This window comes from Boleophthalmus pectinirostris, unplaced genomic scaffold, assembly GCF_026225935.1.
Source record: "Boleophthalmus pectinirostris isolate CB_2022bp ecotype Guang Dong unplaced genomic scaffold, ASM2622593v1 HiC_scaffold_10, whole genome shotgun sequence".
Lineage (NCBI taxonomy): Eukaryota > Metazoa > Chordata > Actinopteri > Gobiiformes > Gobiidae > Boleophthalmus > Boleophthalmus pectinirostris.
The window spans coordinates 17473140-17500669 of NW_026570971.1; the positions used below are offsets into that span (position 1 = coordinate 17473140).

Here is a 27530-nt window from a genome sequence, read left to right on the forward strand (position 1 = left end):
TTATAAAACAGAAGTCTGTGCGTAAAACCAATAAAATTAAGTTAGAGCTGCACGTAAAGTTCCTTTCAACTCCACTTCTAAGTTTCTAGTATGGTCTGAAGTGCAGAGTTTTTTTCTGGGCAGCCCTTGTTAAAATAACGGAAAAGGAAGGCACATGCGCATTGGTTCGTGCACCGTTGTGGGCGCCATTGCTTTACAGGGAGTGTAGTTCAAATATTCCTTCGCTCACATGGAAAGTCAGTTATGCGGATATAATAAAAGACTCCAAGCCCCAGTCGCGGCCGCTACTCTTTTCTCGTCAAGCAGGGGGAGTAGTCACAGCTGGAAGGATAATAAGATGCGCATGAATTTACAATTTGGAATAAAGATAAGAGAAAATGAGCAACCAGATCTACATCGTCGCGCTTTTGACTTTTTCTAATGTTTCTGAATCTAACCCGGGACGCGCCGTCGTGCTTTTGGCTGCGAGAGGAGACCAGTAAAGTTTCGGGACTGCTTTCCTCACTTGATGAAGTTACAAAGTTTCTTCAGTCACAATGGAAAGAAAGGCGCCCTTCGCCGACTGTGGAGGTAACGCGTTTTTCTCACACATCTACCACAGTGTTTTGGTGCAACCCAACATTTGGCCAAAAATACAGTTACTGTGCAACATAATCTGACGAGAATGTGCAAATCCAGATCCTTGTATAACCTTGTTTTGCTGGCATTCGAGACAAGACTTGTGCTCTGCCAGCGAGCCACTTACAAGTAGGAGGGGTGCAGATGTGTTCGAGCCTTGGATCCAGATGTTTTTTGAAAAAGTATTTCTCATCTGCCGGCTCACAATTTAATTATCCTATAGACTATTTTAGAGTTGTAAGTGTATTTATTTTCGGAGTAAAATGGGTCTTATGTTAAACATTTGTGATACACTAAGCATCGTTTCAGTGTGTAAGAAGTAGCCCACTGTAGGCTCCAAGAACTCACCCCTGATACCCAACTTTTAATCATCACCTTATTTGTAAGGATGAAAAGTTTGTCTTAATGAACTAAAATGTGTGTTTGTGGTGACAGGCATCCTGTGGTCACAGTGGACTTCACGGAGAAGGAGCTCCATATGAAGTTTGTTGAAGTGTTTGCAGAGTGTTGGGGGCCACTCTTATAACAGTTTAATAAAAAGGACTGGATATATAAGATTGTTCCTATTTAAGAGACCAAATGTAACTCACTAAAAGAGAGGACTACTGTATAGACCTTTTGACTCTTTGAGTGGATATCCACACATTTTAATACAACTGAGACTTAATCATTGTTCACGTCACTATCGGAAAAACTCCAATGTCTGCCTCGTCTCCCCCAGCCTTACCTCGAGCCTTCCTCCACACTCTCCCTCCTCACCACCCTCCGCCCTCAGTTGCACCATCCACCCCATCTCCGTCTCCAAGTCCACCTGGGCCAGTCTACACACGGCTATCAAACGGCAGCCACAACGCCCCCAGCCCCACTAACTCCCGCGGTTCCTTCCAAGGGGTGTCCTTCCTGCTGCAAATTGGCCTGACTAGAGAAACAGTCAACCTAGATCCCAGTGACCCATCGCTGTCATCTGTCAAAGATCTAGTCTGCTCCATTGTGGACCAGAAGGTAAACATCCTCCCATTAAAGTCTGCTCATTTTGAAGTAAGCCTACAAATACTATATGTCCCTTGTTTGTGTTTCATAACATGGCCATGGTGTACATAGTGCTATTGTCCAACATATTTAAATAAATCTATGATGTAGTGCATCAAAGAATTTGTTTACAATGGTCTATAGCCTCAACAATGGGGATGACCTTAGATTTTGGAATGTGTGACAATGTGATCAACAAATCAGAGACATGAGCCTTCATATTTGGAAACACAAAGGCTCATACTCTCTCTATATATACTAAATACTCTCATACTATATTTTATACTTAAAACTGCAAAGCTCTTAATCAAACAGCTCATTTTGACCCTGATATGACACTAAACATATTGTTCATAACATACTGCACATTATTGGTCACACCTAGCTTAGTGAATGTATTTATTGCAGCTGTAATCTTGATGGATTGCTGCTGCTCCATAACCTGGAATAATGAAATTGCGTCTGTGTGCGTGCATACACAGCACGCTGTGTTTCAGCCTTTGGCCAATAATGTTGATTACTGAATTTGCTTTTGCAATTATCATCAACTAAATAAAAGTGATGGTGATTAAACAAAGCACTCTTAATCAGCCTCAGTAGCTGTTTGTATACTGTATCACAAGTGTTTGCGCTGTTTAAATGTTACTTTGATTAACTTTAAGTAAAAGTCATCGGATATCAGATAAGAGCTGGTCCAATGTCCCAGTTGGCATTCCAGAGAAGCGGAGTAATGTTGTTGTTCTTTATGAGGTCTGCTGATTCAAGTGAGCGGTGAACAGTGTGTCCATAGAACAGAAAAAAAAACATTATTGATGTGTAATACACATAGGATTGGGAGAAATGAGAAAAGTTGTTTAAGGAGGAAGGAAGTTGCAGTAGTCCTCAACCCTTTTCAGTTAAGTTGCCCTTGACATATTGCAAATGGCTGTCCCTGAACAGTTTCTTGTTTTTCTCTTTACCTTTCTTGTCTTTTTTTAGCCAGAATGGCCACTGCAAACCTGTCACATGATAATATGGTGTAGTATTAAACTACCCACATTCTATACTTTATGTACCTCTTTAGGGGAAGATAAAGTTTTTCTGCCTATAGTTACTCTGGCTCATACTTGGCACTGCTTTACTAATTAAGACTGTAACAAATGTAACAAATTAAAACACATACAAACACACCATATTAGTTAATCTAGAGTTTTCTGACAATAATTGGCATCGGCAGCCAAAATTATATATATTTTTGCCTTACAATAAAATGATTATAACACAGTAAAAGAGTTGTTTTGAGTTTTTGAGAAGTTTTTTTTTTTCCATATTTGATCATAATCATAATCAGGGCGCTGTATATTGTGTAATATTTGAGGCACTAACACCTTGTCAATGCCTGATCTCCTCAGATCTTGAAAATCAAGAAAAGTTGGACCAAGTTTTTACTTGGATGGAGCACTGCTGGGAATACCAGGTGCAGCAGTGGGGTGGAAGTGGAAATGTCCTTGGGCAAGACACTTCATGCCTAGTCATGAATGTGTGTGCATGGGTGTTTGGGATAGGCGGAGGGTCTGATGGCGCCAATTGGCAGCCTTGCTTCTGTCAGTCTACCCCAGTGCAGTTGTGGCTACAATATAGCTTAGCACCATCAAGTGTGGAGTGAATGAATAATGCACAAAATTGCTATTATCATAGTAAGAAGTAATTTCCCCTTGTGGATCAATAAAGTTTGTCTAAGTCTGGTAACTACAGTTTCTATTGAATTGTACCATATTGTGCAAAGCCTTGGCAGCTTCTTAAAAACCAACCATATGGCTTTGATATTATTGGAAAATATGACTGTATCCTTCTGTTGCACTCCCTTGTCCTTCCCTGCTTTTGCTCTTGCTGCATCTGCATGACAGTGTTGATCCTTTATAGAAGTCTGCTCATCCTGCTTTTCCTGCTCATGACATCAGCCAAGGCGTTGACAGTTCCCCCGTGATGTCTCTGGTCAGCACAAACTCAGGTGTCAGGCCGCAACAGCAACACAAGGAAATAATAACCTGACTTGTGTAATATCTTGACTTCAACTCTACAAGTATGTTCTCTTTTGCGGGCCAGCTTTATTAACATGACTCTACAATATTTGCAGAATGATGCTCTCCTTTACTAAAATCATTCCTTGTTTTCAGTTTACAGCTGGACGTGGTTTGGACATGCACAAGCGTAGTAACAAAGGGTTGTTGATTTTCATGCTGTTATATTTGGTCATAGTTTATTCTGGGGTTGGTTCGGGAGGACACCATAAACACCTCAGATGCCATAATGTTGTTGTTTTTTAGATGTGATGTTACATAGTTCAAACTCTGAGTGACTGGCCTTTGTAAAAACACAGATCAATAGTTGGTTACATGGCCTAGAGCCAGTGCTGGACTCAATAGCCTCATTTTAGCTTCCTTTTTTGTTCAGTTCTCTTCATTTACTTTGAAGCAGGCTCTTTCTTTATAGGTACTTGTGACCATCCATAGCTTAGGGATACACAGAGTTTCCCAGTCAAGTCTCTTGCCTCTGCTAGGACAGCTGTGAAATTTCCAGATGGCTGTTTGCTCTTTTTTACTGTGTATAAAGTTTCATGGGTTTAAGGGTAATATTTCATATATTTCCTGGGCCTTCTAGCGTTGAATTTATCTCATTGTTTGACAGGGTCATGCAGCCCTTCAGTATAGCAGTGCATTGTATAGATTTTGTACGCCTCATTCCTTCACAGGCTAAGGAGCTGACCACATGACTTGGCACACACACCATGCACTAGATTCACTTTCAGTCTGTGTTTTGTACTCATCTGAATGTGGTTTTGATAATCGTGGCTCTTGGACCACATTTATCTTGATGCTAGTGGTTAGTCTGGTATTATATAGGTTCAGATCAAGTGCACTCTGTGGTCATGTCTACAAAAAGGTGAACAATAATTTGAATACACCATATTTGATTAAACTAATCTATAATCATGACTATATGTTATGTGACATTATAATTTCAAAATTGTTTAAGAGATATGAAGATTTGAACACCATAAATAAGCAATTTTAATGTAATCTATTCCCCAGAAATTTAATTTCAGTTCAAACTTTTTCCTGACTCACGGTCCATTTAAAAATAAACAGATATCACATTAACATGACTTTTTCATTCAGAAAGTTTGATTTGATAAAGCTATAGTTTCCTCCAAATCTGAGAAGGAAAATGCATAATACTTATGTCAGCCCTGTTGTTTGTTGACTCTCTCCCAGCTGAAATTCACCATGCCGTTGTAGATCTCACTGGTGATGTCCTATTGACAGCTCCTCAGAGGCTGGTCCAGCTCTCTTGTTTCTTTGCGGGGCCCCGTCTGTTTGGTGGGTTTGAATGAATGGCATGAGATAAACACCCATTGCTTCCACTTGTTGAGCACTTCCTGTTTTGTGGTGCTATAGTCCTCCTCTCATGCAACTACCAGGGTGTAAGAAGCTGTGGGTGTACAAAAGTTCACGACTCCTTGAGAATGGCTCCCAGTTAGCCAGCTGGTGAGCCCGCACCGCCAGTCTGGCCAGGCAGTGCATTCTTCTTCACTCTCGCATTTTTGGAGGATGATGTGATTCTCTTGGGTCAGATAGAACTAGGCCACGGGAAAAGTGAATAGTTTATTTCGACTAAGCGATGACTTTAGCGCCCAACATCTCATGAGTGATGTAACAGCACTTGCATAATCTTTGTAATGTACTTAAACGATTGCACAAAGCTTGTATAACATAGTTTATGTCAATGGAAAACTTAACTGTCACCTTATGATTGAGTAAGTTCTACCCATAACAGGAAACAGGAATGTGAAGAAATGTAATGCAAAGAGACAAATAAACAAAAAAACATTACAACTAAAGACAATATTGATCAGATAAATCACATCTCCTGTTATACGCCATAAGTTCACAGCTGCATGCTTCTTTCAAATTGGCAACCATGTGTTACCCCAGAGTATACAGAAACACACAGAATTTATCTATGATGATGTACAAAATTCCTGGAAAGCACCCGGTATATGGTCGTATATCAAAAACGCTCCAAAAACAGTATGTAGTATCTGTAACTGACTTTATATATGCATTTCTTGTAGCTAGGAGATTTTAGACATAAAAGTAAAACAGTAAAAGTGTATCATAACAATGAACCATAACTTGTTAATATAAAAACAGCTTGTTCAAAAGTCAATTACTTCTTCAGTCTTGGAGTAATTAGTGGAAAAGGCCGAAACAGAGGAAAAAGGGAAAATGTTCTCTGATGTTAAGTGTACTAAGTAATTTCTACCATCTGTAATGCACATTTCTCCTTTCTTGTTCTGCTTTTAAACGTCAAGTGGCAAGGCGGAGCTGAGGTCCTGGCCACAAGAGTCAGGCAATGACAGAGTACAGAAGAGGGTCCCCCAGTGAAAAACACTAGTGGCTTGGGCAGGTCTGCTGGTAAATTCTATAAGAGACACAGAAACATGCGAGGCTGCTGTTAAGCTTGAGCCAAAACTGTCAAAAATACTAAGTTGAATTTATTGTAGCGCTGTAGGTCACACAAATGTTCCCCACTTTGCTTGACTTTGGTCAGAGTCAGATAATCCCCCATCACTCCAATCTCTTAATGCTGGCTGAACAGGGTTTAAATGTAATTGAAGTGGTCTGCATTTTGACACCATGTCCTTCTGAAGTCACTCACCTGTGGGACTTCTTGACTTCATTCATAAATTTGTGGCCATTGAAAGTTCACCAAGAGAGGATATTACACTTCCACATATTAACCACACCTGCCCCTTAGTTTAACACTGACTGCACTTGGCCATCATCAGCACTTTTGCTGGAAATCAACTGTGACAAATGCGCACAGGGTTAGGTACACTTTGGGACATTCTCTGAAACACAAAATTAATAAAAAGCTGCACTCCGTATCTTTTCTGGTTGCGAGTATGTCACCTGCTTGTCTCCATAGAAATATTATTGATCTTCTGTCTTGTATTTATTCATTTATAGCTGTCTCAGGTGAGCACCCTCGTCCTCTCTGTATCATGGCCTGGTAGCATCATTTATCTTCTTGAAGTTTAATGCGATACTGTGGAACATTCCAAGCAAAGCAATAATATCCAACAGGGAAAGCTATGTATAGGAAACATAATTATGTCAGAAAAGTAGAGACATTTTGAGTTTGTTACACGTTATCAGTTTATTTGATCACAATTGTGGTGCATTTAATAGACTGGTGTATTTAATTGACTTTTTCAGGTTCACGTTATAGGAAGTAATCAGCCCTTTGAGCCTAATTTCTTATGTCACTGTATAATTTTCTCCAGCTGTACTTGCTGTTCTGTCCATTGCCAGTTTGAGCCCCTCCCTTTTTCCATATTCCTTTGACTCGTACCCTCCAATCATCCTGTGGTCTGTGGAGTAGGGCTATTGGTTCAGCTTGTGCGCTGCATCCAAATGACTTTTCCTTTGCCCTGCACTTGCTGTCCATTTCAGTTATCACAGATTAGATTTGGCCTGTTGCTTCAGTATTTAGCTTGATCTGATCAGACTTTTCTCTCTTAATTTGTATGTACTAGTAGTACTTTGTCTACAGGCCACAGAAACTTCTTTCAAAATAACTTTAACTTAAGATTAAGGTAAATGTATGGTTAAGGTAAATTTCATTATCTTTGGTTATAGCAAAAAGAAAAGTTCTTCACCAGAAATGAAGAAGCCACTTGGATGAGCAGCGAAATGTCTTCACTCAAAAACTTCTGTCTTATATTTTTACTGAGGCAACCAATCAGGAGCAAGAGGCAACCCGTGTGCTGTCCCCAGAGGCCCTATGATCAGGTGTGCGTCGCTGCAGGATCATTGTGCATATTTAGTACATACTTGCAGTCAGTTGTTTCTTATATCCTCATAACTGAACCACACTAGTATTTTTGGTCCAACTGGTCCACTCCACTGGTGGTTTGTCTGTGGATCTTCTGCTTTATGAGACACAATCTACTAATGATTCCCATTTATTTTCCAAACAATGACTAGTGGTGACAACAGGGCACAGGTGTAGTTTGGTGTTTTACCAGTGCACTCTGTGGTTTGACAGAGCAGGTGTCATAACCATAGTTCTGCAAACATTTGCCACATACTCTACTTTCGAAGTACAATTACAATGGCAGTTTACACATTACCTATTAGCTGCAGCAGCTGTTAGTGATATTGTGTTAGTGGGTTAGCACATGCAACACTCTAGTCTAAATATTACCAACTGCTAGAGGCAGATTTTTTTAAATTTTTATTGCAATTTGAATTTGTGTAATTATCAATTGGCAAAGACCGCAGTAATTTAGAAAAATAGATTGTCTGAGGCGAAGAACAAATTATTCTGTCATTTTATAGAAACATAGTGTTGTATGTATACTGTCTAGTTAAGACCTCTACAAACATTTTAAGAAATATATGAGATACATGCATTACTTTATCAGTTCATATTTCAGTCTTCTCTGTTGGAGTTTTTCACAATCTTCACAATCTGCACTATGAATAAAATCAGAACAGAACTTTTTCAACATATCACAAATCTAATAGCAATCACAATATTTGACAGAAAACCACAGTTTTTTCCCAAAATGGTGCAGCCCTATGACCCTAAGTCTGTGCTGAGGGTTGAAGGCTGCGGTGCCTCAGTTGTTGGCCGGGGGCTGTGTGTCCTGCTAACAGAGAAGTTTCCCTTCAGGAGGAAGCCGCAGGGCGAGCATGTGCATTCTGTGGAGTGGATGAGTGGCCAGATCCTCCACACATTTGAATAGGAACCATATGAGGATAGTAGCCTTCAGCTCCGTATAGCTTCCCCCCCCGCCTCCAGCTGCACTGTGTTTTTCTTGGCCTGTGTCTGCAAACAGAGGAGCAGCTACTAATGTCCAAATGAAATGGAGCATGCTTCTCAGTCTTTCCTCCATGCACTCACTTCAAATGACAAAGAAACATATGTACAGTTCATTTTTTGGGCAGCAAGATTTGTAGCTCAATATTGTAGTATATGTATACCCTTCACACTCCGAATATAAACTAAGAAATTAAGACATGATATAGCATCAAGTTCTGTGTCTATGACCATCATATAATTGTTAGATTTGTTTAATTTAAAAACAACTCTGCACCTGTAATTGTTTAGGTAACTGAACCATTGATAATTATTCTAAAATTCCAGTGTTGTGGTTGTTTTTATTATGTGCATAAGAGGACAAAAAATCGAAAGACAGTGAGTCCGATTGGTGATAATAACATAACAATTCCAGTGAAGTATTTGAGAACAACATGTATCCTGTTTACTATCGGCTAAATCTTTCTTAAGCCTCAACAGTTTTGCCACTAACTAAAAAGTAGCAGGATGTTTTAGTATTTAGCTGTGCTGAGTAATAAGCTTTGTATTAGTCAATGGGCTCATTTATGTGTGAAATAAAAAAAAACCTTGTGTCATGAATCTTGTGACCGCCTTTATCTGACCACCTCCGGCTCTGTGTCCTGGGGTCTCACCTCCTGACTGCTCTTACACACAGTACCTGATGACTAGTTATGTTTTACAACTTTTTACAAATATTTAACACTGTACTGTTACAGTAGCCTACAGGTTCTGTTTAATGTATCAAAATGAAACAAAAGATCGTTTGTATTCAATGAATGTATTCAAGACAGTCAAGAGATTAGGAAGTTAACTGGCTGGCTAACTAAAAATGCTTACAATAATACAATAATAGTTATGCTGCTGTAGTGCTGTATCATTTTATTTATTTATTTATGTATTTATTTTTATATTTATATTTGTATTTATTTATTTATATTCATAGTTGTAATTATCATTACTACAACAACTACCATTAATACTAATTACTATTTCGCACCCTCGCTTAAAACACATCTAAATCATATTTTCTTATAGTGCAGTACTCTATACTGTTGGTATAGTTATATTCATCATTATATTGCTCACTCCCAGTCAAATGCAAAATTTCTTACTTTTTCATGCATAAGTAATTAAGATGAAACAAATTAAAAAATCATATTAGCTTATAGTGTAGTACTACTATACATTAATTCAAGTATAGTCATCAGTAATAGTCTAGTAGCAATTGTTTGCAATGATGAACATACTTGAATGAATATATACATGAATATATGATATATAGAGTACTACACTACACTACACAAATGTCTTACTCTTTTTCAAGAAGTATTACAGATGTAACAATTTATAAATCTTATTTGTTTATAGTGCAGTACTCTACACAGTTGAATACAGTTGTTGTATTACTTGCTCATGCTGCTGTTTCCATACCTTAGCTGGACATTGTGTGTAACTGTCTCAGGTCTGGTCCTGTGCCAGCCCAATAAAGGTGTTAGTCAGGCTGAGGACAGGCAGCATACTTTTCCTTACTGTAATCACATGGCCATCTGTCAGCGGCTCTGCACACTGCTTCCCCTCTGGCCGTACAGCGCACATGCACGCCCAAACGCCTGACCACATCACAACATGCACATTTTGTTCTCCTCACGCACTCCCATGTCCTTTGTGACTAAGAGCTCTCCCAGTCTTTATGTTGTGTTACAGGGACAGCAGACACATGCAGGAAACCATCTGACACAGGCTTTGAGATGTCAAATTTGTCAAAATCATCCAGTTGGATAAAGATCATGTTTGGAGTATGATTTATCCTCTGGAGTTGCACAATAGAGTTTTCTTCTCTTTGTGCCACTTCTAAACCTGGATAAAAGCCACAGAAAGGGCATCAGATAGAATGCAGAATTATTATGCAAATCACTGCACATGACTTGATGGTGAGGCCGGAAGGGAAAGGCCACATACAAAGAACAGATTATTAGATATGGCTCCTCACATTATCTTGTATCTTTATTCATTTTAACAAGATTTAGCATATCAATAGCAGATTATGCAGTTTAACAAAAGAGGACTAGTGCAAAGGCCCTTTCCTCTCATTCTTCTAGCTTCACCGAAGACCTCACACACAGTGGTGCGTGGAGGTAGTCGTGCCTGTTGAATAAGGTTAAAGATAGATTTATTAACTTTAATCATGAAAGTTATATCATTCATCCAAGAGTGGACCATCGAACAGTATTTTTTAAATTGTATTACATGGAAGCAATACAGTGTTTGCCACTGCCTGTATTCTGTAAGTGTTCAGTTCTGTAAAGTGGCTCACGTGGGCTGTCAAGAGGAGGTGGCTGTTCACATTCATACACATATTTTGTGTTCAAACATGTGAAGCCAGATCCGGTGTGTGGGGTGACTAGCACAACCCCAGTCTGACACAGCAGCCAGCACAGGAAGGATATCATCACCTTTGCTTGGGATTGCAATGATTCATGTTTTATTCACACTTTGACACCACTGAGGTTGTAGTCATCATAACCCAAGTTTTGAGTAGAAACATTTCATTCTAGCATATCGGCAGGCCGGCCTTGAAAAACACTGTTGCTTGTCGCTGTATGTGGTTGTATGTAGATGTTTTTGCCTCTTGACAGATGACCCTTGACTAAGTTGTGTACAGGAGTCAAATGATACACACATTTTTCTCAGCGCCCTGTATCTCCCTCTGTTTCCAGGACTGTGTATTTCTTGGCAGTCACGTGATCCAGGTGTCTTCTGTGTCCCATGCCCAGACTCTGCGCCAGCTCTTTTGCCCTACATTACAGCTGTATTGTTTCATGAAGCCCATTGTACTTGACCCTCCTTTACATGGAAACAGCTGGTGGGCCGGACTGTGCCACTGCTCTGGGCATCAAGGCTGAACCCAGGTCTCACAGTTAAATCACAGCTCCGGACAGAAACTTTCCTGGTTTCTCATGTTATTATCCTGTGCAGGAGATGAGGCTCCCTGAGGATTCTACTGTATAAAAGTGTCAGGGAAGGGGAAGAGTGGACCAAATGGAAACATACAGGTGGTTTTAACTTCCTGGTGGAGGAGTGATGTGACATTTCCTCTAGATATTCAAAGACGCCTCTTGATAAGGACCAGGTTGCATGTATGCCATATTTCAGCGTGTTCTGTCTGCTGGAGAGTTTGCAGCAGGCTATGAGCTGCCTTCAGCACAGGAAGTGACTCAGTTTTGACTGGCGCTGAACTTCCTGTGCGCTGACTCTCCTCTACTCGTCTCAGGATGTTTACCTCCTCCTTCTCCTTGTCTCCCTGACCCACCCTTCTTCCTTCATCATGTGACTGTAATGGCGATTTGCTCAGCTGTACTCCTTGTGTCTGCTACAGTTGGACCTGATATTTGGAATGACATTGTTGAGTCTGCAACTTTGTAGTGAATCATTGTCTTCATTTTATCACTGTTTCTATTCACAATATACATTGTTATTATTATACATTTACATATATTGTAAGTCATAAGAACATCTGTAGAATAAATATACTTACACAAAAACTATTACACTTTGACTTTGACAAACTTTAGGACAAATTACTTGGTTGGACACAGTAGCTCACTAGGGATGTAACAATAACCAAAATATTGTGATATCATATCGTCAAAGTTCTCACAATAATATCGTGGACCAACACAATATATCGAATTATATGTCTCTTTGCTTAAATTAAGAGTTATGGTGCAGCAATAGCTAAAAAAAAGACAGAGGGAACTACATAGACCATGATCCTTTGCTCCATTTCAGTGTAGACTACATGAAGAAATAACAGTTCTAAGCACTTTTAAATCTTAGTTCTTTGGATTAAGTCTTGTCAAGGCATTTTAAAAGGAAAAAGTTGCATATTAACAGTTTTGTTTGTAAGCCTCCACAAAATATTGCAATAAATATACTGTGAGATGTATATTGTGTAAATATTGTACCGAGAGATTTGAATATTGTTACGTCCCTAATCGTGAGCCTCCCCACCATATCATGAACTTTTCCAAGATATGGCAATAAATATTGTACCGTGAGGTTCATTTGTGACGATATCGTATCGTGAGACTTGGATATCGTTACACCCCTATAGCTCACACATTACATTATATTGTAATGACAAAGAGAAAATATAAGCAGTAATTATAAATTCTAAATAAGTTGCAAAAATAGCAAGAGTAAAATAAGAAAATAAGGCATAATTATATAAATGTATATGTACAAGTAATAATAAAATTAAATATTAGTCTCTCCACAATATCGCAGTAAATATTGTACCGTGAGATGCATATCGTGATAATATTGTACCGAGAAATTTGGATATTGTTACATCCCTAGAAATAAGTAATAAAAATATCTCCGCAATATACATGAGTTCACAAGGTAAACAGTGCAAAGTGATGGGATGATGTGATAAAAACAAATGAAATGCTCAGTTTTGCTAGAGAGACGTAGTCTAGTATTTACTGTTGTAATGATATTACATTTTTGTGTTAAAATTATTGTAAGGAGAAACATCACAATTTTACAATTATTCACAGTTGTTGACACCATTACCAAACAACAGTGAAATCCATAATATTTATTTCATTATTGTTGCCCAATACATTATCATTGCTCAACTATGCGACCAGCTGTATTATTGTTATATTATGATTTAGCCGAATAATCTTGACATCTTAAACTGACTAGATTATGATGAATGTTCGTGTTTTACGATCTAGCTAGTCTTTTATCTTTTGTATGACTCAATTCAAAATCCACATGCCTTTATGGTATTTCACATTTCCTTTTGTCTCCCAGTTTCCAGAATGTGGCTTCTTCGGAATGTATGACAAGATCCTGCTCTTCCGCCACGACTTGCACGATGACAACATCCTGCAGCGTCTCACCTCAGCGGAGGACATCCACGAAGGGGACCTCATTGAAGTGGTTCTCTCAGGTGGGTGCTTGGCCAGCGTGCAGTATATGCCCAGTGTAATAAATCTTGTAACACATGCAGTATGTTGTAAATCTATAGCTGGACCACACATAATTAGCCAGATTGGTGCCACCTAGTGCCTCCGCTCAATTTCATTTCTATCCAACTACTAGGTCAGGAATCGGAATACACTAGACGGTTTGCAAGAACCCAGGAAGTGCGAGTTTGGACACCATACATTCTGTGTTGGCAATGATTCCCGAGATCGAGGATTTAAAGCTGGAACAAAGAGAATGTTTGGTGAATTTTATCAAGGGGAAAGATGTTATTGCCCTTCTTCCTATGGGATTTGGGAAAAGCTTACTATACAAGTTAGCCCCGTTAGCGACACATTACATACAGTATGTCACAACCAAACAGCAGCAGTTGGTTAAATAAAAAAGTACCTACCTACCGTTCAGAGAACAAATTCTAATCAGGTCAGGCGGTTTCCACAAAGTGAAACTGGCTGATGAATCAAGCTAACACATAATGCCCTAACAGCTGTTTTTTTTTTTATCTATTGGTCCAGGCCACCCTTCGGATTTACCTGTTGTAACACAGTTAACAGATCACTTTTGCACCATAAATGATCACCCCACAAACCTGCAGTTGTTGTGAAATGCTCTGACCCAGTTCTCTTGCCATCACAATATGTTCTTCTACAAAATCACTAAAATTAAATCTGTATGTGTCCTTGGCCTATTTTTTCTTGTTGTATAAACCCACCTCTCAAGTGCTACACTTCACTTGTGATGTTGGCATGGCGCTGTGCAATTAATCACATTGTATACCAGATTGAGATTCAGTCGTTTCTAATTGTCAGTGATCAGCTTGGGTTTTTCAAGTGGTTCACAGCCAGTTCTCTGCCAGTAAAATCATGTGGTTTGGAGCAGAGTTCAGACTTTGATTACTTTGTGTTAAATGGCAATGATTAATAGTTTGTATTGTTTATGTTTAGGAAATGAATATTGAAAGCCATTTTATTTGTTTTAATATGAATCCACATTTGAGATGGATCAGTATGAGGAACAAAGTCATTCATTTCTTCATATTCACTGTTAGTTGCTCGACAGGTGCTTTTTGTCATTTCTTCATCATTTCCGTCCTTAAATGGTGCTTTGTGTGTGGCACTGAGGGACCCAACAGGCTTAGACTCTCTGTTCCACTGTAATCTGTCTCCACTGGGAGGCACCTCACACCACCTGCACTGCAGATCTGCCCCTCTCTCCAGGGCTGAGTGCATTGTTTGTGGGATTTAGATAGGGTTGACTGTATAGTTAGCAGGATCTAAGGCTACACCAGGCATCAGTACTAAGGAATGTTGATTGAAGACTGAAGAACTTCCTCTTTTTTGTTTCTGTTTGTCTTCTGCTTTTGTGTCGGCGATCTTGCTCTCCATTTCCCTGCTGCTTTCTCTTTGTCTAATCTGTACAATCTCTCTAAATCCATGGTGTTAGCTTCGTTTTGCTTTACCATTGGGAAAAACATTCATTGCAGAAATATCCAGGAAGAAAGCGTCACTAAATTTACATGGTTGATGTATCCTGACAATCCATCTTAGATTTTCACAGAACATACATTAATCACAGTCAAACTGAAAATGCAATTTGAGTTGGTGCAATTCTCAAATTATAAAAGCTACAATTATTTAGATTTAGTTAATATCCTGTCTTTCCTATCAAAAAGTTTGCTGTGCCTGTAGCTTAGACTTCTACAAACAGAAGTACAAAAGATTATTATCAGGCCAAACTTCAGTCTTCTCTCAAATGTTAATGTTGTTTCCCATGTGCTCTGAGCAGAATCCTACTTTAAAACTTCAAAAACACTGATCGCAAATGTACTCACAATTGCAGTTTCTCCAAAATTGTGCAGCGTTAACACACATTGGAATTTCTTGAGCACAACAATCTACATTCCCAATTGTCTTCCGGCCTAAATTTGTCTGTTGTGTATTGCACTTAACCAACCTGTCGTGGCTGTGGTCGAGAGTCTCAGCTCATGTCTGTGGGATGGAGAAAGTGGCTTTTTCTTGGCTGCAGACTAAAAGCAGCGGCCTGTAGCTTCCTGCTGTAGGTGATGTGATTGGAGCCGTGCAGAGTAAACAGGCTGTGATGTGCACACAAGGTCAGGGCACAGTGGACCATGAGGTTTGAGGTTTGGCCTGACACTGTGTCCTGTATCTGTTTTACACCCACATTCTCAACACTACTGTCTGTTTTCATATATAGATATAGAATATTTAAGAATAAAGTGTATTATTGATTAAAATCAGGAATGTTTTATTTTATTTTTCCATTTTGATTTAATAATGCCCCTGTCTTTCAAAAAGTGTCCTCACAGTATTACAGTGAATATTGCACTGTGAAGTTTCCATGATAGTGCGACCTAAGATTTATTCACTTTATTTTATATCTACCTGTTAATTGTCATGAAAGATAGCAAATCTTGTCTGTTTCTAGTTCTACCAAATTATAATATTATAAAATTGCTATTACAGATAGTGTATTTGGCATGCAAGAAGTGCTGATTTTGTGTTTGGCCGTACTTGATGCTAATTAGCGTGACAAGCGTTACATAACACAGTGACTGCTAAGAAGCACTGTTTTGTTTTGCAGATGTTTGTGAAATGACTCTTTAATGCTCTTTTTATGTGTTTTTGGATGGAAGCTATGCCCCCCTCTGACATGTGATCTGTAGTAGCTTTCTTCTCTTTCCAAACAAACTCCAAATTTCACCAGCTGTGTTCTGGACGGGGGACTATATTGGATCAAACATCTTAGGAGATCCTTGAAATGATTACACACACACAAATCTCTNTATTTTTCCATTTTGATTTAATAATGCCCCTGTCTTTCAAAAAGTGTCCTCACAGTATTACAGTGAATATTGCACTGTGAAGTTTCCATGATAGTGCGAGACCTAAGATTTATTCACTTTATTTTATATCTACCTGTTAATTGTCATGAAAGATAGCAAATCTTGTCTGTTTCTAGTTCTACCAAATTATAATATTATAAAATTGCTATTACAGATAGTGTATTTGGCATGCAAGAAGTGCTGATTTTGTGTTTGGCCGTACTTGATGCTAATTAGCGTGACAAGCGTTACATAACACAGTGACTGCTAAGAAGCACTGTTTTGTTTTGCAGATGTTTGTGAAATGACTCTTTAATGCTCTTTTTATGTGTTTTTGGATGGAAGCTATGCCCCCCTCTGACATGTGATCTGTAGTAGCTTTCTTCTCTTTCCAAACAAACTCCAAATTTCACCAGCTGTGTTCTGGACGGGGGACTATATTGGATCAAACATCTTAGGAGATCCTTGAAATGATTACACACACACAAATCTCTTCATAATAAACTGTAAATTGCCTCTTGTTGAAAGGACACATTTATGTGATTGTGTCTCAGCTCTTAATGATTTACTCTTTGTTACATTGTTGTTGGTTGCACTAAACACATTAGAGCCTTAGGCTATTGTTTGCACAAAACATCAGGTGACGGCAGTTTTCCGCCAAGTTTGCTATTTTTTGTCACCTGATTCACCGGAACATGTCAGTCATTGGGTTTACTATTAAGATAATATGACCACACATTTACTAGATGAGTTTTGTGAGCTATTAATTGCATTTACAGTGTCATTATTTGTGATTTGATTTGTGGGCACACAGTCACTCACACATTCCCACAGTGGTGTTACCAACAAATGCTTTGTTGCTTGTGTGAATGTAAAAATTAACTTGTGTTAATCTTTACCTTGAAATCTGAATGTGTGGAGTAATATTTTAAGATTACTAAAGAAATCTGTGGCATCTAATGGGATATTTTGCCGTGTTATTAAATTTTAGATGATTCCCAAATGTATCAACATTTTATGTTTAAAATACTACATGTGCCACAGGTGCCAAAAGGTTCAAATATATGTGTCAAAATGGTGCCAAATTCCGTCCGTGCAGATGTGATGCCCTCTGCTGCTGCTTTCCAGTAATAGCACGGTGGATGATAAAGTATACACACATTCCACATTTGCAAAGTCTCTGCTAGTCTCTTCATTTAATTTTACACTGAACTTTATTTTCCATGTATACTTTACTTTACATTATTATTTTTAACTTAATAGTAATAATGATAATAATTATAGTACATTGTTTTTATATAGTGCTTTTAATGGTAACTCAAAGACACTTAAAAGACAATAGTTTAACATAAAACAAGGATAGGACAAACAAAAATAAGTAGTGGGGAAGCACTAATCTGTGGGGTTATGGGCTATGAGGAAAAAGTGAGAGTAAAAATTATTAATTATTAATATCACTTTAGTTACTTATTTCTTCTTTTCCACTGTTTTTAGCTCAAGCTACAGTTGAAGACTTCCAGATTCGCCCTCATGCGCTGTACGTGCACTCGTACAAAGCTCCCACCTTCTGTGACTACTGTGGGGAGATGCTGTGGGGCCTGGTCCGGCAGGGCCTCAAGTGTGAAGGTTTGTTCTTAAAAACATCTGAACACCTCTGTCCCCACTGTGCTAAGGGTATTTGAATGAATATTATTATTTTTTACATGATACATACCATAGAAAATGTCTTTTTATATACATTAATAGTGTTAGCTGATCTTTTACATAGTGAAATACAATCTGATGCTGTGTAACCTAATAGTTATTATTTAGTTAATCTCTTAGAGGTGATAAATTCACCAGCTCATTAGAGTCCTCTTGTGGTTAATTTGAGGCATTACACATCCTCACTGTCTCAATATCTCATATCAAAGCACGAGTTTGAGTATTAAACCAATGTATTATAATCTATTCTTTTTCCTACATATTTTTCCAGGATGTGGGCTAAACTACCACAAGCGTTGTGCCTTTAAGATCCCGAACAACTGTACTGGATTCAAAAAAAGAAGGTTGTCTAATGTCTCACTGCCCGGACCATCGCTGTCAGCCCCACGGCCCCCTCCAATTGAGAGTGCTGTGGTTGTCCTGGATGAGGTACATTTTTACTTTTTAAAATAACTTTAGATGATGTCATCTTTTCTTTTTATAATGAGTTAGTGTCCATATATGGTAGAAAGTTCATTTAAGAAACATACAAATCTAAATTGGTGAATTTAAAGTAAAAATCATAGCTTGTTATATGCAACATTTTGAGAACGTTTTCCCATTTGAAAGATGTAATATTTAGTTTTGGTTTTTTGGGACAATTTTTATGAGTTTACTGTAGAGTAACCAAATGATGTCACTGTCCTCTTTTAAAGTAACTCGAAAAGTATGCTAGACATTTGTTTGTCTTTTGTTTTGTCTTAATAATACACTGATAATATAAAAACCTTTTCCCTCTAGTCTACACCCATCAGATGTATTTCATTATTATACTGATTTGTCTAGTCTGTTTACCTAACTGACCACAAATGTTTTTCTTCATTTTCTTCAGATTTTCTTCTTTCCACTTGTGTTGATTCACATGTCTGATTTATTCTTCATCTTTAGCAGCAGAGGTCCCATCAGGAAGCGGGTAAACGGATTCTCTCATGGAGTGGACGGCCCATCTGGATGGAGAAGATGGTTCTGGGTCGGGTTAAAGTCCCACACACTTTTGCTATTCACACGTACACCCGCCCCACTATCTGCCAGTACTGTAAACGCCTGCTCAAGGGCCTTTTTCGACAGGGAATGCAATGTAAAGGTAAATATTATATTTACTGTTTATGAGGTGCTCCAGGTGTCATTCAAAAACTCTAAATGTGTATATTGTATTTACTAGACTGTCGATTCAACTGCCATAAGAGATGTGCTTCAAAGGTACCGAGAGACTGTCTGGGGGAGGTGGATTTCAATGGAGGTATGGAAATGTCTGTCACTGATGACATTATCATAGCACTGTTGAACATCTGAAACTTTCTTGTGTATGTAGAGCCTGCGAGCCCTGGTCCAGATTCAGACACTACCATGGACACAATGGAGGTAGACAGTGGCGACATTGATGGCAGTCGAAGTCTGGACGACCCAGAGGAGCCATCCACACCAGACGAGAGGATGTTTGACATGGATTCACCCTTTTTAGACAGAGAGAAGGACGAGGAGCCCATAAAAACTATAAGGTGCCACATGTATGACAAACTGTGACTTACTACTAACTCAACACTAAAGTATTTCTTTCACATTTGGACTCAAAAGTCAGAGGCAGCTTTTTAAACAGATATTCTGCACTTGTCAAAAATGCTTTAAGAATTTACATTTCAAACTACAATTTAAAAAAAGAAGTTACAGCACCGTCTAATTCAGTTATTGTGTTTGTGTGTTTAGTCCTTCCACTAGTAGCAACATCCCCCTGATGCGGGTGGTCCAGTCCATCAAACACACTAAAAGGCGGAGCTCCACTGTGGTGAAGGAGGGCTGGATGGTTCACTATACCAGCAGGGACAACCTGGTAAGCATGAAAGCACCACATATGGGAGACACAACAGTGGCTAAGAAAAGTTGTTAAATCCCACTCTCGGTTCCATTGTACAAGACTCTGCATGTGCCTTGACTTGTCTGAAACATGTGCATGAGCGGTTACGGGAGTAGCTTACCGCCACTGAATATAAAGTGTTTTGTATAACCCACAAAAAATCATTTGAGCCACAACACAGACACACAGAAAGTGAATACAGAAATAAACTTTAACATATGGAGTAACCAGTTTCCTCTTTTAACAGCGGAAGCGACATTACTGGAGACTGGACAGCAAGAGTCTGACCCTCTTCCAGAATGACACTGGCGCCAAGTTCTATAAAGTAAGCATCATGTAATCACATATCCTGAGCCTATACATATAATTCAAGTAGAAGCTCATGAGTAGTAAGAGAGGTTATGGGCGACGGTTCACAATGCAAATGTACAAGCCACTGAAGTCAGTATGTTCTGCTCAAATTTCCCTGTGATTTTTTCTCTTGTGCAGCAGTCTCTGTAAGAAGGGAAAGTCTGCTGTTACTTTGATACCATGCATCCCTACTTTATAGCATTTCACAGAAACTGAAAACATTACTTTACATTACGTAGAACAAAAAATACATTTGAATATGTATATCCATATATTTTTTTATATGTTCTTTTATAATGAATGCTTTTGGTAATGATTGACCTATGTTGTCCCTGTCCTGTCACAGTATCAGAGTTGGGATGGTCCAGTGTAATCGTGTCCTTACTGATTATAGAATGAGCTAACAGTCTCAGTAGTGGCACACTGGGATGACAGGTGGGATGTGTTGCTGGAGAAAAAGACTTGGACATGTGGTTGTGTGTGCTGTAAATGGACTACATTGGACTTGTGTCGCTCTGTGTTTCTCCTCACTGTGGGTGTATAGTGATTCAGATCCAGCATGGCTATTCCATGTATATAACAGCAACTTTTGCAACTTCTTTGTAAGAAACAGTTAACTACTCACACTCTGTGAGAGAAAACATCTCAATGTTTCCTCAAGTGTTTTTTGGGTATTGGCATGGGTCAGTAGCACCTTACAATGGGTGGGTTCGTGAGTATATAATATTTTCAGTTTAGTGAAAAAGGAAGAATGTTTCTAATTTAAGTGTTTTAACCACAGACACAAGCCCCCTGCATCTGGGACTTCTGTTTGGGCTTCCTTTTATTTAAGTGAAGGTCTGAAGGCACTTCTCATCAGTGTGTGGCTACTGTCCCCTCTTCCCTTTTTCTTTATTCTTGCTATCTGATTAGCATGGTCTAGTGGTGGCTTGCTTGCCAGGCATGGCAACCATTTTCACCATTTGGAACCCATAAAGCCTTTTTGAAGATGAGACTCCTGTACTTGTGGCTTTCTCTGAAGAAGCTTTATGGGGTGAGGGGCTTCTCTGTGTCAGCCGTGCCGTACTCCAGCATGCACCCCCATACCCCCCCACACTGTGGTGAAACAGTAGATACAGTCCCTTTGGTCTTGTGTGGCTGTGGTAGCGCCAGAGGCTCGTGCTCATAGGGGGCCCTGTTGGCCTGCCTTGTAATCAGGGAAGTGGGGCACTCGTGCCGCCGCAGCGCCCTCTCACGTGACCCAGGTGCACTAACCACAAGCACTTCATGCGATACTCCGTGGTCAGCCACATGGAGGCTACAGCGTGTGCCTCCTTCAACCCCCATTGGCTGAAACTTTTTCTTCATTTTTGCCCCTCCCACTTTGCTTTGATTTGACAGCGAGTTTGGAAAGGAAGGGGGAGTTTTAAAGTGTAAGCCAAGTGTCCTCTCTGTTGGTGCTGCTATGGGTAGGTTTAGGTTAGCACTTGGACTATAAACATCAGCGTGATAACGACTCCCAGGAAGAGAACTTCACCAGAGTGTGAGTGGATATATTTGTTGACTTGCACTAAGGACCTATTTGTTATATTTAAGTGCTTAAAGTAAGTGTATTAGATTTTCATACAGGTCCTCATGCTCTTATTGCAGTTTTGTTAAAATTTCTTTGTTGTCATTTGTGTATACTGTATATTTAATTCAATGTATTTCCACACAGGAAATTCCTCTGTCTGAGATCCTCCAGGTTGAACCACCAAGGGACTACCGGAACCTGGCACAGGGCAGTAACGCACACTGCTTTGAGATCATCACGGCCACCATGGTGTACTATGTGGGGGAGAATAATGGCAGTCACTACCACAGCCCTGCTCTGGCCGCCTCAGGAGTGGGTCTGGATGTGGCTCAGGGCTGGGAAAAAGCCATCAGACAGGCCCTCATGCCAGTGACCCCTCAGCCCAGTGTGGCCTGTGGAACTGGAGCGGGCAAAGATCACAGTAAGTCAGACTGCATGACATACTATAATAATATAGGATATAAAGGGTATATATTTATTTGGGGAGCATTACAAATTTGAACCACTGAATATACACAGAAAATCAGGAATATATATCCTGTATATATCCTGTATAATGAATGACAGTGCCTTTTGTCAAGCCTTGCTTCCCATGTGGTTGTGGTTATGTGTATTGTGCATGATATCCACAAGCAACATTTGAATGAAGGAAAATGAAATTCCATTATCAAAGCTCAGTATTCATTAATCATGTGTTCACCATCAAGAGCAAAAACATTCAGCTTAATTACTGCAGTAGAAACTGGGTGTACTGTACTTATTGATGTTAATCAAGTAATTAATATGGTATTCAAATCAAAGTCTTCTTACATATTGGAAAATGTTTTGAACAGTTTGTTGTGATGTCTTGTTTCTCTCTGCCTTTTATCTCTGGGTTTTAATGACTGGGGAAACATGCACAACAAGGGTCTGTGGCTGTATAAATTTCCAATAATAAAAGGGATCACATAGTTACTCTGTTTTGTCACACATATCTCACCAGATCAATTTTATATGCAATTCATGAGTAATAAAATGCTTCATTGTGCTGGCCTGTGACATATTGCCTCCAGCTGCAGAAACATTCAAAACAAAAGTGCAGTGAAAAGTTGACTTGCTGCTTAATTCTGTGGTATCGGTCAAACTGAAGTTGTTGAATGTGGAAACATTTTGTGTTTCTTCTGCAGAAGAGCTGTCCATCAGCATATCTGTGTCTAACTGCCAGATCCAGGAGAATGTGGTGAGAATTTTTTTTAGACTCTTGCACAATTTCCCAGCACTGCCTGCCTGCACCCTTTACAGTAGTTAGCTGCTACTGTGGTTGTGAGTGTTGTTAGCAGCTCCTTTGGTAGCTACTGTTGCCCACAATTTATTCTTTCTTCTTCATTCAGGTTTTCATTCTTTCTTTCTTAGCTTAAAACAGAAGTTATACATTATTTATATTTCATGAATTAGTATTTACTTGCATTGATTAAATGTGCATAAATTGTAAATATAAACTATCTTCTATGTGCATTTTGTTTCCAGGATATTGCTTCAATCTATCAAATATTTTCTGATGAAGTGCTGGGATCTGGACAGTTTGGCATTGTTTATGGAGGTAGAGAGCCCATGCATTATTTTCTTTCTGACATTTATTTATTTTATTTTTTTTGTAATCTCTTTACTAAGTTTCAGATTCATGATTATAAACATTTTTTAAAATATATTTTAAAGGCAAACATCGCAAGACCGGCAGGGATGTGGCAATCAAGGTCATTGACAAGATGAGATTTCCCACTAAACAGGAGAGTCAGCTTAGAAATGAGGTGGCCATTTTACAGGTACTGCCATGCTTCTAAATGTAACAGGCAAAAACCTCTTAGTGCGGCTTAAATAGTAATCATTTATTTTTTCTTAGAACCTGCATCATCCGGGAATCGTCAACTTGGAGTGTATGTTTGAGACACCAGAGCGAGTCTTTGTTGTCATGGAGAAGTTGCATGGCGATATGCTGGAGATGATCCTGTCCAGTGAGAAGAGCAAACTACCTGAACGCATCACCAAATTCCTTGTCACACAGGTCAGAGGTGTAACCATTGCTCCTTTTATTTTTACTTGAAAATCAATAAGCAAGTGGTTCTCAAACTTTTCACACCAAGTACCACCTAAGATAATATTTTTGATGGTAGTTTTGGAGGCCTGAAAGATCTAAACGTGGGACTAAATATGTTCTATAATAAATGAGACTATACCAGGTCTTTAGAGAACATTTTAAGTAATGGTTAACCTGAAGGAGCACAAAGCGTTAATAGGTTTGTCTCTAAATAAAACACATATCCGCCCATATCACCAGAGGCAGCCCATGTCCCACAGTTTGAGAATCACTGCTTAATACTGCTGGAAACTGCTTAAAGTTTCAACCTACTTGGCATTTCTCTACTCTCTGATTTACTTGACTGTAATTGTTTTATTACTCTGCTTACTTTCTGCGTATTCCTAGCACACGCTTTTAGCCTGTGTTGGCATACTGCACATAGCGTTTTTGCCTTAGCTCCGGGGCCTGTTTATTCTTGTGGTTACATTATTGAGGAGAATTGTTTACAGGGACGGTCTGCCTGGCATCGCAACCTCCTCCCTGGCGGTGAATTACAGCCTGCAATGCACTGGTGGCTTTGCGGTCTGATTGGGAGGGCATCAGGGCCTTTGCACAGTCCCAGACAGCAGCGGGGCCATTAAGGACAGCCCCATTAGTTGGTGCAGGCTTAGTATTGATGTGGCCTGGAGGTCCTCAGTCAAAGTCAGGGTCAGGACGGAGAGCCAGCCGCACTGAGGTTTGGTACAGGGCCATAGGCAGACGTGCGTGCTGAGCTAACTCCACAGACTTCTTTAATATAAATGAGATGATGAGAGGAGAGCATATGGATGTATGTGGAAATAAGATGGAAGCATTTAGAGGTATTCGTATGCTTAGTGATTTGTCTGACAATTATACTGGCAATACACTGTTAATGGCTGAACTAGTGGATAATTTATCTCAAAAGGGGAACATTTTTGTTGATTATTATCTATTGGGCATTTGAATATAGTTCAGCATGATGATGCATTACTGATGTGAAAAATACCAATAATGACTGTCTCCAGACCTAAAGGGACAGTAAAGTTGTACCTTATTTCTCACAATACCTGTTTTTGTTCTAATATCTATAGATCCTTGTGGCCTTGAGGCATCTGCACTTCAAAAACATAGTTCACTGTGACCTAAAGCCTGAAAACGTACTACTAGCCTCTGCTGAGCCCTTTCCTCAGGTAAACACTGCAGTGAGTCACTTGTAAACCCAGACAGTTCAAATGTATGTTGATCACTGTCTTTTAACCCCTCTAGGTAAAGTTGTGTGATTTTGGATTTGCCCGTATAATTGGAGAGAAGTCCTTCCGGCGGTCGGTAGTGGGCACGCCTGCGTACCTGGCTCCAGAGGTCCTGCGTAGTAAAGGCTATAACCGCTCCTTGGACATGTGGTCAGTGGGGGTCATTGTGTATGTGAGCCTGAGTGGGACATTTCCTTTCAATGAGGACGAGGACATTAATGACCAGATACAGAACGCTGCATTTATGTACCCCCCTGCTCCCTGGAAGGACATCTCCACAGAGGGTAAAAGTTTATTTCACTACGTAATGTGTGGGTAATGCGGGTGCACTGGTAGCTTTGCGTCAGACTGAAACTCTTCTCCCACTTGTTGCCAATCTCATTTTAACACATCACAGATCATCACTGTGGTCAATGGAAATCCCTTTTTATTTTTGCTTCCTCATTATAAAAAGTTGAATGAATGGTATCAAAAATCAACAATGGTAAAAAAATATACTGCTAGCATGTAAATAATTATGTGCTCCCCATGTTAGTTAGTGTTTTCATTTGAATTCAAATGCCTTTATAATTATTTAAATACAATGTAATGATCTGATGTAATGAAGTGATTCATAATTATACCAAATGTATTAATTAATAACATACAGGTGACATATGTGTATATTACAGTTACAATTGTATGGGTTGATTTATTATGAATTCAATAGAAAAGCATGTTTTTATATTTGTTATTACACAAAATGATTGAACACAAAAAACAAACAGTAAGAAAAACCTTCTTTGTTGTTACATTTTGTACATCTAATCAAATGTTTGGACATTTTACAGCTATTGATTTGATCAATAATCTCCTACAAGTCAAGATGAGAAAGAGATATAGCGTTGACAAATGTCTGAGCCATCCCTGGTTACAAGTGAGTAGCATATTTCATTTTATATCACATAATACTGTATATACTGTATATATGACTTGGGGTAAACATGGAGCTGTTGATGCCATCCTCAGGACTACCAAACATGGTTGGACCTGCGTGAGTTTGAGACGCGGCGAGGGGAGCGTTACATCACCCATGAGAGCGATGATGCGCGCTGGGAGGAGTACGCTGATGAGCACTGTCTTGTTTACCCCAAACACTTCATCATGGCTCCTAACCTAGATGACATGGATGAGGACCCCTAGTGGAGAAGGACACTTTGTGCACGTGGGATATTGGTGCAAAGACTTTTTAACCTGACACTTTGGGAGCTGTGGATTTCCCCTTCAGAACCCCCAGAACAGTTTGTTGTGGAAACAGTTTTAAAATAAGGTGGGGAATTGCCCTGTAGAGACTTAAATAACATAAGAAATATCAGGAAATGTGGGGGAAGTGTACCACAAAAAGTGACTGTTGGCAAAAAACTCTTGACTTCTCCTTTTATGAACTTAAGTCATTCCATGTTTGTGTTATGTTTTTGTTGATTGTGAAGTCTGAATCTTCCATGCTTAGCTATACAATCAGCAATACAAAATGCAAAACGTAAATTAATGTCTGTTTTTTAATGAAGGATGGGAGACCAGAGAGCTTACCCAAATAAGGAGTTAAGGGCAACTGTCACAAGGGATTCACGGTGTCCATTCATTCTTTGTCTTAAAACTGGAACAGGCTAATTTTCAGTTCACTCATTGTGTTAGGCATTTGCACTATGTTATTTACAAATGAACATGGCAAATGGACAGAAAACACTATACGCTGCTACAGTTCTTGGACACCCAGGTTGGTCCTGAGCACAGAAGGGGGTACAGCGCACAGCCACACGAGCAGGTACATGTCTCTACTCCAAGGAGAATGAGCTGCTAGTGGCACAATGGTCTTCTCATTGTTTCCTTAAAATGTGTTCAATTTAATGTATTCTTAATTTTGTTATTTTTGTTGTTTAAATTAACATCGTGAGTATTTTACTTGTTTCAAAACCAAACTCTGAAAAGTTTCTTAATGCAATAATGGAGCCACCCCAAGCCAGCAACGTGCAACATGGACTCTTTTTGAGCAGCACACTCCTGTCTACAGACCTATTTTCATGTGATCTATTTCTTGAATATGTGTTACAATGCTTTGAACGTGATTCCTTTGTCAAAGACTCTATCCGTTGGATGTTACATTTGTATATGAAGTTTTTATCGTCCATTTTGTATGAATTGAAACTATGACAGTTTGGCACAGAAGTTGGGAGTACATTCCATTTTCCTATTCCTTCCTATCTATGGTCTATGTTGCCACTGGATTGGCAGGTGTCAGTGTTTTGTATATTTCAGATACCTATGGAATAAAACATCTTTAACTTTAA

At 39.2% G+C, this 27530-nt stretch overlaps 1 protein-coding gene across 5 annotated transcripts; it reads left to right on the top strand.

Moving 5' to 3' along the window:
• Nucleotides 1-176: 176 nt before the first annotated feature.
• Nucleotides 177-27530, top strand: prkd3 (protein kinase D3). Of its 5 annotated transcripts, none has more exons than XM_055156852.1 (19): nt 430-570; nt 1054-1656; nt 13363-13501; nt 17873-18004; nt 18354-18511; nt 19010-19205; nt 19284-19361; nt 19434-19620; nt 19826-19949; nt 20221-20298; nt 22021-22297; nt 23043-23095; nt 23383-23455; nt 23572-23678; nt 23756-23917; nt 25045-25143; nt 25220-25487; nt 26034-26119; nt 26212-27530. In XM_055156852.1, the coding sequence occupies exons 2-19, from the start codon at nt 1318-1320 to the stop codon at nt 26383-26385; spliced, it is 2730 nt and encodes a 909-aa protein (XP_055012827.1). In that variant the 5' UTR covers nt 430-570; nt 1054-1317; the 3' UTR covers nt 26386-27530. The 5 variants fall into 5 exon arrangements, with proteins under 5 accessions (XP_055012838.1, XP_055012827.1, XP_055012828.1 ...); XM_055156853.1 differs by having other exon boundaries at nt 19013-19205; XM_020919384.2 differs by having other exon boundaries at nt 1054-1620.